The sequence below is a fragment of the Eulemur rufifrons genome, chromosome 6, assembly GCF_041146395.1.
Source record: "Eulemur rufifrons isolate Redbay chromosome 6, OSU_ERuf_1, whole genome shotgun sequence".
In the NCBI taxonomy this organism is placed as follows: domain Eukaryota; kingdom Metazoa; phylum Chordata; class Mammalia; order Primates; family Lemuridae; genus Eulemur; species Eulemur rufifrons.
The window spans coordinates 65931544-65947831 of record NC_090988.1 but is presented as its reverse complement, the minus strand read 5'-3'; the positions used below and the strand labels follow the sequence as shown (position 1 = coordinate 65947831).

The window sequence follows — 16288 nt, the reverse complement described above, 5'->3', positions numbered from 1 at the left end:
AGATATCTCATAATGATCCTCTGGCTTCTTGCATTCCCCCATATATTTCCAAATATCTCTAGGAAAATTCACACCCCCATGTGAAAAATATGGAGGAAAAAATAAGGGCTTTGTTATGAGACAGGCTTGGACTGAGTGCCTTCACTTAATAGCTATGTTACCCTGGGAAAGTTATTTAATATTTTTTAAATTCAATTTCCTAATCTCTGAAAGGGTTATAGTATTGCCTAGCTCATAAGTTGTTATGATAATTAAAAGGGAAAAATACATACAAAGTTCTTAGCACAGGGTCTCACACTTAGAAGGCATTCAAATTTAAAAGACTGGAATGAATGAATATCATTACATTTATATATATATGGAGTGAAACAATAAATGTGAAAGCACCTGTCATCAAGAGAGTGCCAAATAAGTATTAACATTAGTGTTTTTTATACTCTATAAGTCTCTTAATTTCCAAATAAAGACATAGAGATTCAAAGGGGATAAGATCTAGCATTTCTTCATCAAATTACATTTCTTGCATTATTGAGTCCTAAAGTCTGAAATGCTTATTACAACAGATAAAAAACTGTGTAAGTATAGCCATTTATAGTTTTAAAACACTCTTTTCTATTTTATCTCATTGGATTTTTCAAAATAATCTTATGAGTTAAATCATGTATTAGTATTACCCTCATTGTGCAACTAAACTGTGGTTCTTAGAGGTGGAATGACTTGCTCACACTCCTGTAGCTATTAATGAGCAGAACCAGGGCTAGAAACCAGGTGCTCTGACACATAATTCAATGTTCTTTTTATAAACTTACAGTTGGAATTTTTGCTGAATTGTGCCGAGTCTAAGTACATCTGATAGTGAGATGTAAATCTTCGTCGTTGAAATTTTTAGGGCTTTGGGATCTCTGTAGCAGCCTATTCTCAATTTGAGTCAGGATGCCTCTTCCAGGAACCCAGAAGTTTTCACCCCAAGTCAGTGGTATCCATGTAGAAGACAGAAGTGAATCATTTCTAACATGTGAATATGAGGAATATCACTTGGCTGGATTTTTGGAAGTTATGAAATAAGGAAAAAAGAACAACATAAGTTATAGAGTTGATCTTGAAATGATCCTTCTATAATCCACTTCTGAATTTTGTTTAGAAAGCGTTTGTCTGCTGTACTGAGCATCATGAGGGGCAAAGATGACAATGTTACAAAGCCTGCTCTTAGGAAACTTCTACTTCAGCAGAATATATTCCTAGATCATTAATTAGAAACAGACTGAAGTAATAGCACCCGAACTTGAACAAAACTCTTGTCCAGACAATATTGGATAGAAATAGTCTTTTTGTAATCAGAAAAGCTACAGAACAAAAGCTGTGGGTTTTCTGTATCCTAAAATTGACTGACTTAACAGAAATTTCACAGATAGCCTTAGGAATCTCTTCCACACTCAAATGCATATGTTCATACATTGCACTCACAAGACGTATGTTGTGAGCTTGATTTTTATCTGGTTTCATCTGTCCTGTCTATGTGAGGTGTATACATACCCACACACATACACACACACGCGCGCTCTGAAATGCTCATACCAGGCCTCAAACAAGTGGATCACATTAAAATTTACCACAGCAGCTTAAACCTATCAATCATTAAATAATTGCCCTCTTTTTGCCTAAAATTGGAAAAACTTATTCATTCTTACCTACAGTGAAATGCAAGATATGTTGGAAAATTAGTCAGTTTAATTTTGAATTTTTTCCCTCTGTGCTGCATGGAATGCAATGGAAGCAAATATTTATTCTCACTTTATTTGAAGTTTTGTACTTATGTGAAAAGCATTCTCACACAGATAGCCTCACTTTCATGAAGGCAGGGAGATGAGAGCAGCGGGTGTTCAAGTTGGGGGTGGGGAATGGGTTGTCATTCTCTTGGTAAATAACTGAGGCAGCATGATGAGAATGCTTCATTAACCAGCCAGCAATTGGGGAATGGAGAGTATGGTGTATTCCTTCCGCCCACTCTCTCCAACAGTGGACATATGAACACACAGATGCAGATGTCACTAAAGTACGCATGTAGCCTCACAGATTTTTTCTGCTAGGCCAGAAACAGCTTTCCTGCATTAGCACACCAAATATAATGGAGTAGCCTGGACAAACCTCTCTGCTTCCTCCCTACCCTCTGCCCCCTTCCTTCCCACAACTCCTGCACAGAAGAGGCAAGATTGCATGCTCATTGTAGATACAGGAAGAACAGATATCTTCCCACAATATGTACACAACAGAAATCTAGAAACCTTCATCTGTGAGGAGGTGAGTAGGCAGAACCCAGATAGACAAGAATGCTGGGGTTTCTTCCAGTGGCTGAAAAAAACCAGCACAGCTTGGGTGCCCTGGCTTTGTATGCTCTATGCGTAGTATTGTACAGTTTTTTAAATAGCAAATGTCTCCCTTCTTTGTTCAGGGAATGCAGTTTTCTACAGGGATAGTAGCAGTGCCTTTTAAGAGTCTAACCTCACAAGCCTCTAATAATGCATCCTGTGTATGCAGATATCCTGTCCAGTCTCAACTCCCCTGCTCTGTTTGGGGATCAGGATACAGTGATGAAAGCCATTCAGGAGGCTCGGAAGATGCGAGAACAGATCCAACGGGAGCAACAGCAGCAACAGCCACATGGTGTTGATGGGAAACTGTCCTCCATGAATAATATGGGGCTGAACAACTGCAGGAATGAAAAGGTAAAACTTCCTTCCTTCACTGGATCTGCGGGACCCATTGGCTCACTCTCTGGCTCTTTCCAGGCTTCCAAACATCAATCTGAAGCCATAGATTCAGGCTTCCAGCTTGAAGACTGTCTTGTATTTTACTCAGATCTGTCATGTATCACATTTAAAATGGTAAATGATTAACAAATAACATCTTTTTCCACTCTGTATGAGTTGCCTCCCAGACACCCAACCTACCTGTCTATTGGTGTGTCTTTCTGTCACATTCTGAAATATTTAGATGTATCTTATAATAAAGGGGCTATATGATAGTATTAGAATAAGAATAAAGTATCAGAATATTAAAAAAGGAAGACACACATATGCTCACAATAAAGGCTAAGTTACAATGACTCACCATTGAATTTAATACTAAGCTTCCTATTGACCAGGCCAAAAAACATAACAAAGCAATTTACAAAATTCATTTATTTATTTTGTGATTCAGCAAATTATTTATTGAGTGCCTATTCTGCGATGGACTTTGTTCTAGGCACTAGAGTTACAGCAGTGAGCAAATCTGATAAAAATATCTACTTTCATAGAGCTTGCATTCTAATAGGGGAACACAGATGATGAAGAAATAAACAATTATAATTTCAGGAGGTGAATAAATACCATGAGAAAAAAAATAGCAGCAAGGTAAGGGAACAATGAATTATGGGGTTGTTATGTTAGATGGGGTGGTAAGGACTCTCTGAGGAAGTGACGTTGAGTTCCAGGCAGCAGGAACCATAAGTGTAGAGGCCCTTAGAGGGGTAGAACCAGCACCAGGGAGGCCAGCGTGGCAAGAGTGGCACGAGAGAAGGGACAGCAGGGGGACATGAAGAAAATGTGATAGGCTGGGGCAGAGCATGGACCTAGTAGACCCTGGAAAGGCTTTTCATTTTATTCTGAGTGTGATGGGAATCCCCAGACCGGTTTTATACAGGGAATTGATGCGATCAGATTTACATATAAAAGGATCATTCTGTTTACTAATGGAAGAATGAACTACAGGAGGTTAAGAATGGAAACAGGCAGATCAGTAGAGAAGCTATTGTAGTGGACTGGGTGAAAAATTCTGATTAGCCGACAGAATGAAATATGCCATTTTTTTTTAAAGAGGTGAAAATACTTTCCCAATGCTAAATTGTTTAAGTTTTTCTTTTTAAAAAAACATGGGAACTGTATAGGAACAAATGAGTGGCATAATGGGCAATGTCTTTGGTAACAGTTTTAGAGCAAATTAAAAAATTATTTCCATTCGTATGTTTATTCTGTAAAGGCTGCAAATATAATATACTGAAGTCAGGGCCAAGAGACCTCTCTTTGTCTCAGTTCTTGCTAATTCTAGCATGGATGCCGTTGTAAAGACTCCATCCATCAGAATAAAATTTATAGTTTACCCAATTCCTAGAAGGATTTTTTTTTTTTTCAAATTATTACAGGGCTACAAATGTTTTTGGTTACAAGGATTGCTTTTGTAATGCTTGAGTCAGGGTTTTAAGTGTGCCTGTTACCCAGATAGTGTTCATTGTACCCGTCGGGTAGGTTTTTGTCCATCCCCTCCTTCCCCTTCCCCCTGGTGAAATTCCATTGAGTCATACAGCCCTCTATGCACTTGTGTGCCCATGGGTTCATTCCAATTTAATAGTGAGCACATATGATGTTTGTTTTTTCATTCTTTAGATAGTCACTTAGGGTAATGGTCTCCAGTTTCACCCATACTGTTGCAAAAGGCATTAAGTCATCCTTCTTCATGGCTGAGTAGTATTCCATGGTATACATATACCACATTTTGTTAATCTACTCATGAACTGATGGGCATTTGGGTTGATTCCACATCTTTGCAATTGTGAATTGTGCTACAATAAAAATTTGAGTGCAGGTGTCTTTTGGATAAAATGACTTCTTTTTCTTTGGGTAAATACCAGGTAGTGGGATTGCTAGATTGAATGGTAGGTTAACTTTTAGTTCTTTGAGGAATCTCCATACTGTTTTCCATAGAGTTTGTTCTAATTTTCAGTCCCACCAGCAGTGTATAAGTGTTCTTTTCTCTCTGTATCTTCACCAGCAGCTAGTGTTTTGGAGTGCTTTTTTTTTTTTTTTTTTTTTTTCTCATTTCAGCTTATTATGGGGGTACAAAAGTTCAGGTTACATACGTTGCCCATGTACCGCCCATCCCCCTGAGTCAGAGCTCCAAGCGTACCCATTCCCCAGACAGTGCACATCGCACTCATCATGTAGTTATACCTCCATCCCCTCTCCCCATCCCACATCTCCCCAGGTCAGCACCTTCAAGCGTGACCATTCCCCAGATGGTGCCCAATGCACTCATCATGTAGGCATACACCCATCCCCTCCCCCCACCCCCCACCTCAGTCTGATATCCAATTGGTATCATTCCCAAATGTGCATTTAGGTGATGATCAGGGAAACCAATTTTCTGGTGAGTACATGGGATGCTTGTTTTTCCATTCTTGGGATACTTCACTTAATATAATGGGTTCCAACTCTCTCTAGGAGAACAAAAGAGATGTCATATCACTGTTATTTCTTACAGCTGAGTAGTACTCCATGGTATACATATACCACAATTTACTAATCCATTCATGAATTGATGAGCATTTGGGTTGTTTCCACATCTTTGCAATTGTGAATTGTGCTGCTATAAACATTCGGGTACAGGTGTCTTTGTCATAGAATGACTTTTGTTCCTTTGGGTAGATGCCCAATAATGGGATTGCTGGATCGAATGGTAGGTCTACTTGAATCTGTTTAAGGTTATCTCCATAATGCTTTCCACAGGGGTTGCACTAGTTTGCAGTCCCACCAGCAGTGTATGAGTGTTCTTGTCTCTCCGCATCCACGCCAACGTGTTGTTTTGGGACTTTTTGATAAAGGCCATCCTCACTGGAGTTCAGTGATATCTCATTGTGGTTTTGATTTGCATTTCCCTGATGATTAGGGATGTTGAGCATTTTTTCATATGTTTGTTAGCCATTCTTATATCTTCTTTTGAAAAATTTCTATTCATGTCATTTGCCCACTTTTTGATAAGGTTGTTTGATTTTTTCTTGCTGATTTTCCTGAGTTCTAAATAGATCTTGTTATCAGTACTTTACCTGATGTGTAGTATGCAAAATTTTTTTCCCATTCTGTAGGTTGTCTGTTTTCTCTCGTGACTGTTTCTTTGGCTGTACAGAAGCTTTAATCAGAGGCATTCATATATGCCAATAACAGTCAATCGGAGAACCAAATTAAAGACTCAGTACCCTTCAAAATAGCAGCCAAGAAAATAAAATATCTAGGAATATATTTAACTAAAGAGGTAAAGGACCTCTATAGGGAGAACTATGAAACACTGAGGAAGGAAATTGCAGAACATGTAAATAGGTGGAAAACCATACCATGCTCGTGGATCGGAAGAATCAACATTGTTAAAATGTCTGTACTACCCAAAGTGATCTACAGATTTAATGCAATCCCTATTAAATTACCAACATCATTTTTCACAGATATAGAAAAAATAATTATATACTTTGTATGGAATCAGAGAAGACCCCGTATGGCAAAAGAAATTTTAAGCAATAAAAACAAAATGGGAGGTATTAATTTGCCAGACTTCAAACTATACTACAAGGCTATGGTTCTTAAAACTGCCTGGTATTGGCACAAGTGCAGGGACACAGACCAGTGGAACAGAACAGAAAATCCAAATATAAAACCATCCTCATATAGCCATCTAATCTTTAACAAAGCAGACAAAAACATACTCTGGGAACAAGAATCCCTATTCAATAAATGGTGCTGGGAAAATTGGATAGCTACATGTAGAAGACTGAAACAGGACCCACAGCTTTCACCTCTCACAAAAATCAAATCACAGTGGATAACAGACTTAAACCTTGGGTGTGAAATGATTAGAATTCTAGAAGAAAATGTAGGAAAGACTTTAACAGACATTGGCCTAGGCAAAGAATTTATGAAGAAGACCCCTAAATCAATCACAGCAACAACAAAAATAAATAAGTGGGACCTGATTAAATTAAAAAGTGTTTTGGAGTTTTTAATAAAAGCCAGTCTAACTAGAGTATGGTGATATCTCATTGTGGTTTTAATTTGCAATTCCCTGATAGTGACGTTGAGCATTTTTTCGTATGTTTATTAACCATTTGTCTATCTTCTTTTGAAAAACTTCTGTTATGTCTTTTGCCCACTTTTTAATGGGTTTTTTGATTTTTTCTTCCTGAAATTGCTTGAGTTCTCTGTAGATTTTGGTTATTAGCCCTTTATCAGCTATATATAGCAATATATAGCTTGAAAATATTTTCTCCCATTCTGTAGTTTGTCTGTTTGCTCTGTTTATTATTTCCTTGGCTGTGCAGAAGATTTTTAATTTAATCAAGTTCTATTTATTTTTGTTGTTGTGATGGCTATTGGGGTCTTCTTCACAAATTCTTTGCCTAGGCCAATATCTAGAAGAATTTTTCCAACATTTTCTTCTAGAGTTCTTATGGTTTCATGCCTTACATTTAAGTCTTTTATCCATCTTGAATTAATTTTTGTGCGTGGTGAGAGATATGGATCTGGATATGGGTATGGATCATTCTTCTGCATGTGGCTATCCAGTTTTTTCAGCACCATTTATAGAATAGGAATTCTCTTCCCCACCATATATTGTTGTCTGCTTTGTCAAAGATCAGTTGGCCGTAAGTAGATGGTTCTATGTCTGAGTTTTCTGTTGTGTTTCATTGGTCTATGTCTCTATTTCTGTGCCAGTACCATGTTGTTTTGGTTACTAAGGCCTTGTAGTATAGTTTGAAGTCTGTAATGTGATACCTCCAGATTTGTTCCTTTCGCGTAACATTGCCCTGGCTATTCAGTTTCTTTTCTGGTTCCAAATGAAGTATAGAATTATTTTTTCTAGATCTGTGAAATACGATGTTGGTATTTTGATGGGGATTGCACTGAATCTGTAAATCACTTTGGGAAGTATAGACATTTAAACAATGTTGATTCGTGCATGATATGTGTTTCCATTTGTTTGTATCATCAGGGATTTCTTTTGTCAGTGTTTTGTAGTTCTCTTTATAGAGATCTTTCACCTCCTTAGTTAAGTATATTCCTAAGTATTTTATTTTCTTTGTAGCTATTGTGAATGGTATTGAGTCTTTGGTTTAACTCTTAGCTTGACTGTTATTGGTGTATAGGAATGCTACTGATTTGTGTACATTTGGGTCCTTTCTCTTTTGTGCCTGACAAGAGGTTTATCAATTTTGGCAAGAGGTCTTGCCAAAGCAGTCTGTCAATTATGTTTATCTTTTCAAAGAACCAATTTTTTTGTTTTGTTGATCTTCTATATTATTTTCTTTTTTTCAGTTTCATTTAGTTCTGCTCTGACCTTAGTTATTTCTTTTCTTCTGCTGGGTTTGTGACTTGTTTGCTCTTTCTTTTCTAGTTCCTTGAGATGTGTCATTAGATTATTAATTTGTGATCTTTCTGTCTTTTTCATGGATTTTTAAATTAGCATGTGGAAGAAGTCATGAGGTAAGTATGTGGTCATGTGTGCTCTTATTCATGCCTTTGCGTATAGCCATAACTAGGGTGTTTGTTTTCCTGTGTTTTATTTTCAAAAGGTATGGTGATGGTAACAGTCTGAGAATGTGGGTGTATTAGTTTCCTAGTGGGTTGCTGAAAACAACAGAAATTTATTCTCTCACAATTTTGGAGGCCAATCCCAAATCAAGGTGTCAGCAGGGCCATACTCCCTCGAAGGCTCTAAAGAAGAATCCTCCTTTTCCTTTTTCTAGCTCCTGATGGTTGCTGGCAATCCTTGCCATTTCTTAGCTTATAGCTGCATCACTCTAATTTCTGCTTCCCTCTTCCATAGTTGCCTTCTCTCTCTGTGTGTCTATGTGTCTCCAAATCTCTCTCTCTTTATAAGGACATCAGTCATTGGATTTAGAACTCACCCTAATGATTACATCTGCAAAGACTCTAAGTAAGGTTACATTTACGGGTACCAGAGATTAAGACTTGGACATATCTTTCTAGAGGTACAATTTAACCTATTAGAGTGGCATACAGAGCCATTGCTCATGCAGAATCAACCTCACACTAGGAGACAACTTGAGTACAGAGGGCTGGGAGGGGGTTTATGGGAATAGGAGAATGATGGAACTCTCAAAGCATATATGTGAACAAAACCCTTGTGAAGATTAGGAAGCTTAGCTCTGAAAGAGTGTTGACTTCCCAAACTTTAGTAAAGAATTTGACTTTACCCTCATTTCTCAATGCATTGATTTATTGATGTTAACATTATACACACATATGTTATATATATGAAATAAAAAATATATAAAGTATATACACAAATAAAAAAATATATAAAAAAATAATACACACACATGTATGTGTGTGTGTATAAATAAAATGTTGATAGGTCTTTTGGTGCCTGCTAAGCCATAAACTTTTGCATACTTTGGATTAATCATGTACATGCCAGTCACTGGTTCTTCTTGCTCTCTAAGTGCCCCATTTCCCAGTAAATGTCCCATCCCATTTTGGAACCTTGGCAGTGGGCCCACAAGGCAGAGCCCCTCTTTAACAGCTGCCTGAGTGGACAGTTAGGTATAGAGTATGGTTTCAGGGCTACAAGAGAAGAAAAGCCTTACCTCCAAACCTCTTCTACCACTCTGATATTAGAGACAAACACAGAGTTATTTTTTTGACCTGAGATAGTCATCTGCTCAGTGAAAACACCATTAAATAATAACAAATTTAATCTTAATGTGAATAAATTTATAAGATTCTGTTTTGTGACATGGTTAAGTGAACAAGTTTAGGCATAGGGATACCGAGGGGGAAATTCGGTTAAAACAAAAGAGAATGGGCACACGTACCAGGGACCATGTCCCACTTCACAATATTTCCAAGGATTAATTTTAAAATTAGTTTGAGAAGCATGTCAGTGATTTTTTGAACTCAGTCTTTTAAATTATTTTTAATTATTAGATTTCAATTGAAAGTAATATATGCTTACTAAAAATTCTAATAATACAGAAATATATGTGGTGAAAAAGCTAATAACCCCCTCCCCCCATTAACTATTAAGTATTCAGAAATTTTCTTTGAGGAGTAGCAATCATTAGGGAATCAGAAATTTTCTTTGCATAGACAAGAAAGTATTAATGAGTTGAAAAATATACATTCTCACTTAAAACAGTAGTCACTAAGTTGTCATTTACCAGCTGTGTAATATTTGGCAAGTTGATTAACCTCCTGAACCTCAATTTCTTCATCTATAAATGAGGGTAGTGATTTAGGTTGTAATGAAATAAAATATATGTGAATGTAGCTAGCGCAGGTCCTGGAACAGAGTAGATATTTCATTATGTTTCCCATACCTTTAAATCATGGATGACCTTTGAGTACATAGAACAAATATACTGGTTCAAACAAAAATATTTGTTTCTTTTGTTCTCAATTATTTTTCTATAAAGGTTTTTTCATGGAGGGAAGAGCTGGTTCAGTCCTTCTTGGCAGCCATTTTCCTCATGCTCAGCTTCTCTCACTACCTTGGGATGGATATGTGTCCCTACCCTTTTCTCGATAAACTTGAGGGCCCACTTATCTTTGGAGAACTTGAGCAGCTCTGTTATGCATCACTTGTATGGGGCAAAGCCATACACCTTTGGATCATGACCCACATGAACTTGATGTACGTATTGAGATGGTGACAGCAGTGGCTGTGGCATCTGTGCCTGGAGTTGCCCATGTTCTTTCTCACCTTGTAGCCTTGGTTGGGGCTCCCAGCTATGGGTTAACACAGAGCCATGGCTGCTGCTCTTCAGTGGTTGCTGTGGTGGCAAGGACAAATACACTGTTTTGTCACAGATATGAGATCCTCACTCAGTAATGAAAGGATCAGCAGAAAGAATAAATTTCTCAAATGTTGACATATTGGCCAACTTACACAGTTTAACTTCTTTCCAATTGAGTTAATACACACAGCTATGGAAACTTCAGGATCTTACAATATAGGTATCCTACAGGGTGTAGTTGTTTTATTAGGTTAAATCAGAGTTTCTGAACGTTGGCATTATTGACATTTTTGGCTAGATAATTCTTTGTCACTGGGGGCTATCTGGCCTCTACTCACTAGATGCATCCTCTCTCCCACTTTTGTGACAGCTGGATATGTCTCCTGGTCTTGCCAAATGTCACGTAGGGGAGGGAGGCAAAATTACCCCTAGTTGAGGACTAGTGGGTTAAATCATACTTTGCTTCCAGGAATGAGTCTTTCTGTTTGACATCGTGATCCTATGTCTTAGTCAGCTTGGGATTCTATAAAAAATAACATAAACTGTGTGGCTTAAACCAAAAAAGTTTATTTCTCACAGTTCTAATAGCTGGAAGTCCAAGATCAGGGTGCCAGCATAGTCAGGTTCTGTTGAGGGCCTTCTTCTTAGCCTGTAAATAGCCACCTTCTGGCTATATCCTTACATGAGAAAAAAAGGTCTGGTCTCCTCACCTTCTTGTAAAGGGACTAATCCCATTATGGGGGATCTACCCTTTTGCCCTCATCTAAACCTATTAACCTCCCAAAGGCCCACCTCCAATTACCATCACATTGAGGATTAAGGATTCAAAATATGGATTTTAAGGGGACACAAAAATCCAGTCCATGGCAACCTATACTGTTGAATTTGTATCATCAATTGAAGTTGAAGTTCAAAGTTAGACACTGTTAACTTCAAATTCTACAGATTAATTTTAAGTATTTCTCATTGACTTTTCTTAATTCATTTAGAAAGAAGTCTGAGGTTTAAAAGGATAAAACTTTATTTTGCTTCAGAAGACATGAGAGAAAGATGAGAGATAAGGTTAAGATTGAAAAAAAAAAAAAGGAATGAATACATAAATAAATCCAAACTTGACCTAAAACATATCACACGGAATATAACTCAACCCCAGAAGCTAAGCTGCAAAGTGGTTTCTACAGAACCAGGAAACCTTGGTTTTATAGTTGAAGGGAGTTGTCTCAGTAAGTAACTTTACTGGAGTTGAATTTGGGGTACTGGAAAAGTTCATTATTAGGGCTAATGTCTTCATGAGCTCTCCTTAACCTGTTCTCCCTCCTGCATAACATCACTGTTTTGAACATTTATTTTGTGATTCTTTTGGCATTGGTTAATTTCTAGAGTCTAGAGTTTGTTAGGTTAGTTGCAGTCAGAAGAATAAATTAAGAACAGTACAAACAGATTCTTATGCTGGTAGCTTTGGCTCTCTTATAATCAAAATATCCATCTTAGTTGTATGAGGTTCCATGGGGCACTACTTTTTCTTCCATGGATCATATTTTCTTCTGAGTCAAAGAGAATAAACCTATAATGTGCAATTAGACTGGAAAATGGATTCTGGCAAATTCAGTTTTACTATCTTGGAATTATCTCAGTTTCTTTAACTATAAAGATCCATAAATAGGTTTATGAATTTGTTTTTTGTAGTTCATATACAGTTTTAGATAATTTTTCATAGTGTTATTGTCATAAAACCTTATAATTTATTAAGCATATCTCATCTCTCTTTTAGTTGGACATTCTTTATATAGGATTGTGGCACCTTTACAGAGGTCTGGGAAGTAGACTGTGAGATGGAAATTAGCATGCAGATTTATTAGGGAGTGCTCTTGGGATTGCCACCTGTGGAAGGGAGAGGACAAAAGCAGGACTGGGCAGAGGGAGAGGTGTGCATTCTCAGTTAAGGCTTAAGGCAACCCCATAGGAAGCTTCTAATGGCTGCCCATAGCTGTTCAGAATTCAGAATTGTCCCAAGTTGGGGTGAAAGAGTGAGCTTTTTGTTTTGTTTTATGTTTTTAGAGATAGGATCTTGCTCTGTCGTGCAGGGTTGGGGTGCAGTGGTATGATCACAGCTCACTGCATCCTTGAATTCCTGGGCTCATGAGATCCTCCTGCCTCAGCCTTCTGAGTAGCTGGGACTACAGGTGCACACCACCATGTCCAGCTATTTTTTTAAATTTTTTTGTAGAAACACAGTCTCACTATGTTGCCCTGGCTGGTCTCGAACTCCTGGCATCAAGGGACACTCCTGCCTTGGCCTCTCACAGTGCTGGGATTATAGACATGATCCACCATGCCTGGCCAGGCAAGCTTTTATACTCTTGTGTCAACCAGTCATTTAATGAGGGCTACCTTGGGAAGAGGACATGACCTTGGGTGAGGTAACTCTCAACAGCTAAGGCAATGCCATACAGGGCTGACAGCTAAGGACTAGCTACTAATTGTATTTCGAGCAGCTGAGAGAATGAATCTTCCAGTCCTGAAGGGGGATCTGGGCAGAACATCATAGTGTCCACTGTGGTATGTTACATTTAGTAACATTAGGTATATATAAGACAGTCTTTGTATTTATCATAAATGTGGGTGGACATTTACTACACAGGCATAGGGATGCCTGTGTCTTTATATCACATATATGTCCATATGAATACATGTTTACCCATGGTGTGTTTCATTTAATTGGAGAAATCCCTATTTTGGCACTTTAAAATGAAACGTTGTTGACTTGATCGGCCAGAACGACACCAATGGAGTTGTTCTGGTTGATTGAGTTGGGAGGTATTTAGATCTGTGAAATATATAGATTGTAGGGACAATAGACTGTAACGGCACCTTAGGAGCTGTTATGCTCCATCATTTCAACATAGATTCTATGCATGGATTGTGAGTGTCCTGCCAGCAAAAATCTAAGTTACTGCCCTGGATTTTAGCTTTCCACACCAAGAACACCAGACATCTCCATCCCTATGTAAGTACCAGTGCAATTAGATCATATTACAGGCTAATTGCTTACCAAATTTTGTTGTTTTGACGTCTTTAAGATAGAGAGTATTTTAGTCATGACAAAACGCAGCACAATTTTAATTAGGCTGCTTCTAAATGTCCTTAGAGCTAGGCTCAGGGCATCTGGCTAGAAGAGAGGCAAGGCAGGATGGGCCTTCGTAATGAAGGCATCTATGCTAACGCGTGTTCTGTAACTTTTCCCACCTTCTTGATGCTTGAACACAGACTTAGTTATTGGTTCGGATGCTTTCCTGCATAGGTATTGTTTAAACCAGTACTGATTACCTGCTGATCACAACTGTGGATGTGGCTGTGAACTGCTAGTCCCCTCTTCTTTTGGGAATCACTTCAGAAAAATGCTTGACCTCATCAGGTGTCAAAATGAACTACACTGGATGCTATTATCACACTTTACCTGCTTCTAAAGTACATTGGTGGGATTAAAACTGTGGAGTGAAAAAATTGGAAGGAATATTATTTGATCAGGTGCAATGACTTCAGTTCACAGATGGGAAAACTGAACCTACAGAAAGAAAAGAACTTACCCACAGGCCTAGTGTATTTGTGGTAAGGCAGGAATTAAATCTCAGCTTTCCTAATTCCCAGTTACTGGTATTTCAATTTACAAACTAGTACCAGATTCATTTATTAATTTCCTATTATATCTTTAAACCTATGTCATACAAAAGGACATTTAACATTGGCAATCTCAACTTTTGCTGAATTAAGGCAGGGAATAAATAAAACTATGAAGTAGAAAAGCATTGAGCTCCTTGCTTTCTATATACTTGTCACCTTCTGTCTGTATAGGACGTTCTTCCCTGCCATGGTGTCTGTTGGTTCTGGCTCTTGGAAAGATATCAGGCAGGAAACAGAAGATTGAATGATGTTGGTATACACGAAGAAACAAAGGAGATGGCTAAGTCAGGAGCAATAATCGAATTAGAGACCACATAGTAGATTAGAAAGAGCATGGATTTTGGAGTTGATTAATCTTGGGTCTCTGTCTCCCTGTGCTATTTTATAACTGTGTTACTTAAGTAAATTACTTACCCTCTCTGAGTCTCTATGATCATACCTTCATACCTATAAAACGGAGATAATTATCCTTTTCTTGAAGAGTTGTTTTGGGGAAAAGCATATGTAGAGCACATACCTTGCACAGGAGATGCTCAATTAACCTCCGTTTTTTTTCTCATTTTGAGATGTCAGACAGCTTGTCAAATCTGTTGTTAATTTTGTTAATTTTTCTCTTTGATATTCCACAGTGGTAAATGGGTCAACCTATTGTTCCTTAGGACCAAAATGTCTTAAGATAGAATGGAAGGTTGGTGAGCTTCTTGCAAAGTCAAGATATGCCTTTTTCTTTTTCATTTTTAGAGTAACTTGTATAAACTAGCTACCTACTAGAATCTGGTCATAGCACACATGACAATAATATTCAAATTTGATTATGTTTGTGTGATAGTGAGCTTTTGTCCCTACTAATTTAATGTATTCTTTAATATATTTCCACAAAAGCAGAATTTCAATCTTTTGAAAATGCTTGATAACTATATACATTTCTCATGCTCAGATGATATTGATTCAATGAAATAAATATGGAAAATAATAATCCCATCATTGAGGCGTAATGTAAACTTGTTCGTATTTACTCAAAAAGCCATTGTTCATTTTTTGAAATTGTAGATTCTCACTTCTCACCCGTCTTTACAAAAATATCAGAATAGTACATCAGTATTACACTGATGTAATACTGCCCCCTTTTATTGGAAAAGAAAAACATACTGGACATCTGCCTCACATTGTCAATTACCATAGTTCCTTGTTATTCATACAATTGATTCAGGTATTCGTTGTTGCATGACAGGATAACTGTAGACAGAAGATCAATATAGCTGTAAACAATAAGTGAAAGGGGGTTGTGAGCAAATTATTTAGCAAAGTGTGTTTGGAATGAATGAGCTCCTTCTATAGATCACAGACTAGTGAGGTTTTGTTGTTTTCAGGGGTACATATAGTACTAATTAATCAGGATTGTCATTCTTGTGAGCAGTTGACTAAATGCTCAGTTGCAGTGCTTATCTATGTCAACCTATTCCTAAGAGTAATAACAAACTGTGCTACGAGGAGTGTGGGGCACATTAGAGATTTTGCAGTAAAGGAACAAATTCTAATTGTAATCCTCCTCATTTGCAAAGCAGAGCAGTAGTCAATGTTTAAAAAACATTTGCGTGGTACTCATGTCATGACAAGGAATATTTTTATAGTGCTTCTATGTTCCCAAAATACTAATGCATGTATTATTTCTCTTGAACCTCTCCAAATTCAGGGACGTAGGTATTACTGTCCCTGTTTCACAGATGAAGAAACTAAGACCGGCTCTGGATCACTTTCCTCTAGCATTCTCTCTCTCCCATCTGATTTGTTCCCTGCATCTGAGATTGATATGGCAATTTTACTTAAAATCTAAAAAAAGATACACATCTGAGTTTCAAACACCAATTTTAATGAAGTGAATGCTAAAATTTTAAGCTAAAGAAATCTACCTAGATATGTGTGCTTCATACACATTTCTTTGAAATGAATAGCTATATTTATACTTGTGTTAGTGTTTTTCTAAAAGAACATACACAGATCAAAAATGCTATAAAATTAGAAAAAAGCAAGGTGAGTTTTATTACTGTT

At 37.5% G+C, this 16288-nt stretch overlaps 1 protein-coding gene across 4 annotated transcripts in view; it reads left to right on the top strand.

The window, feature by feature from the left end:
* SOX6 (SRY-box transcription factor 6) overlaps nt 1-16288 on the top strand; it is a 678732-nt gene that overhangs the window by 587824 nt on the left and 74620 nt on the right. For all 4 annotated transcript variants that reach the window (XM_069471178.1, XM_069471179.1, XM_069471181.1 and 1 more), the window contains one exon: nt 2536-2723. In XM_069471178.1, the coding sequence (XP_069327279.1) occupies nt 2536-2723 (188 nt within the window). The remainder of the gene's footprint in view (nt 1-2535; nt 2724-16288) is intronic.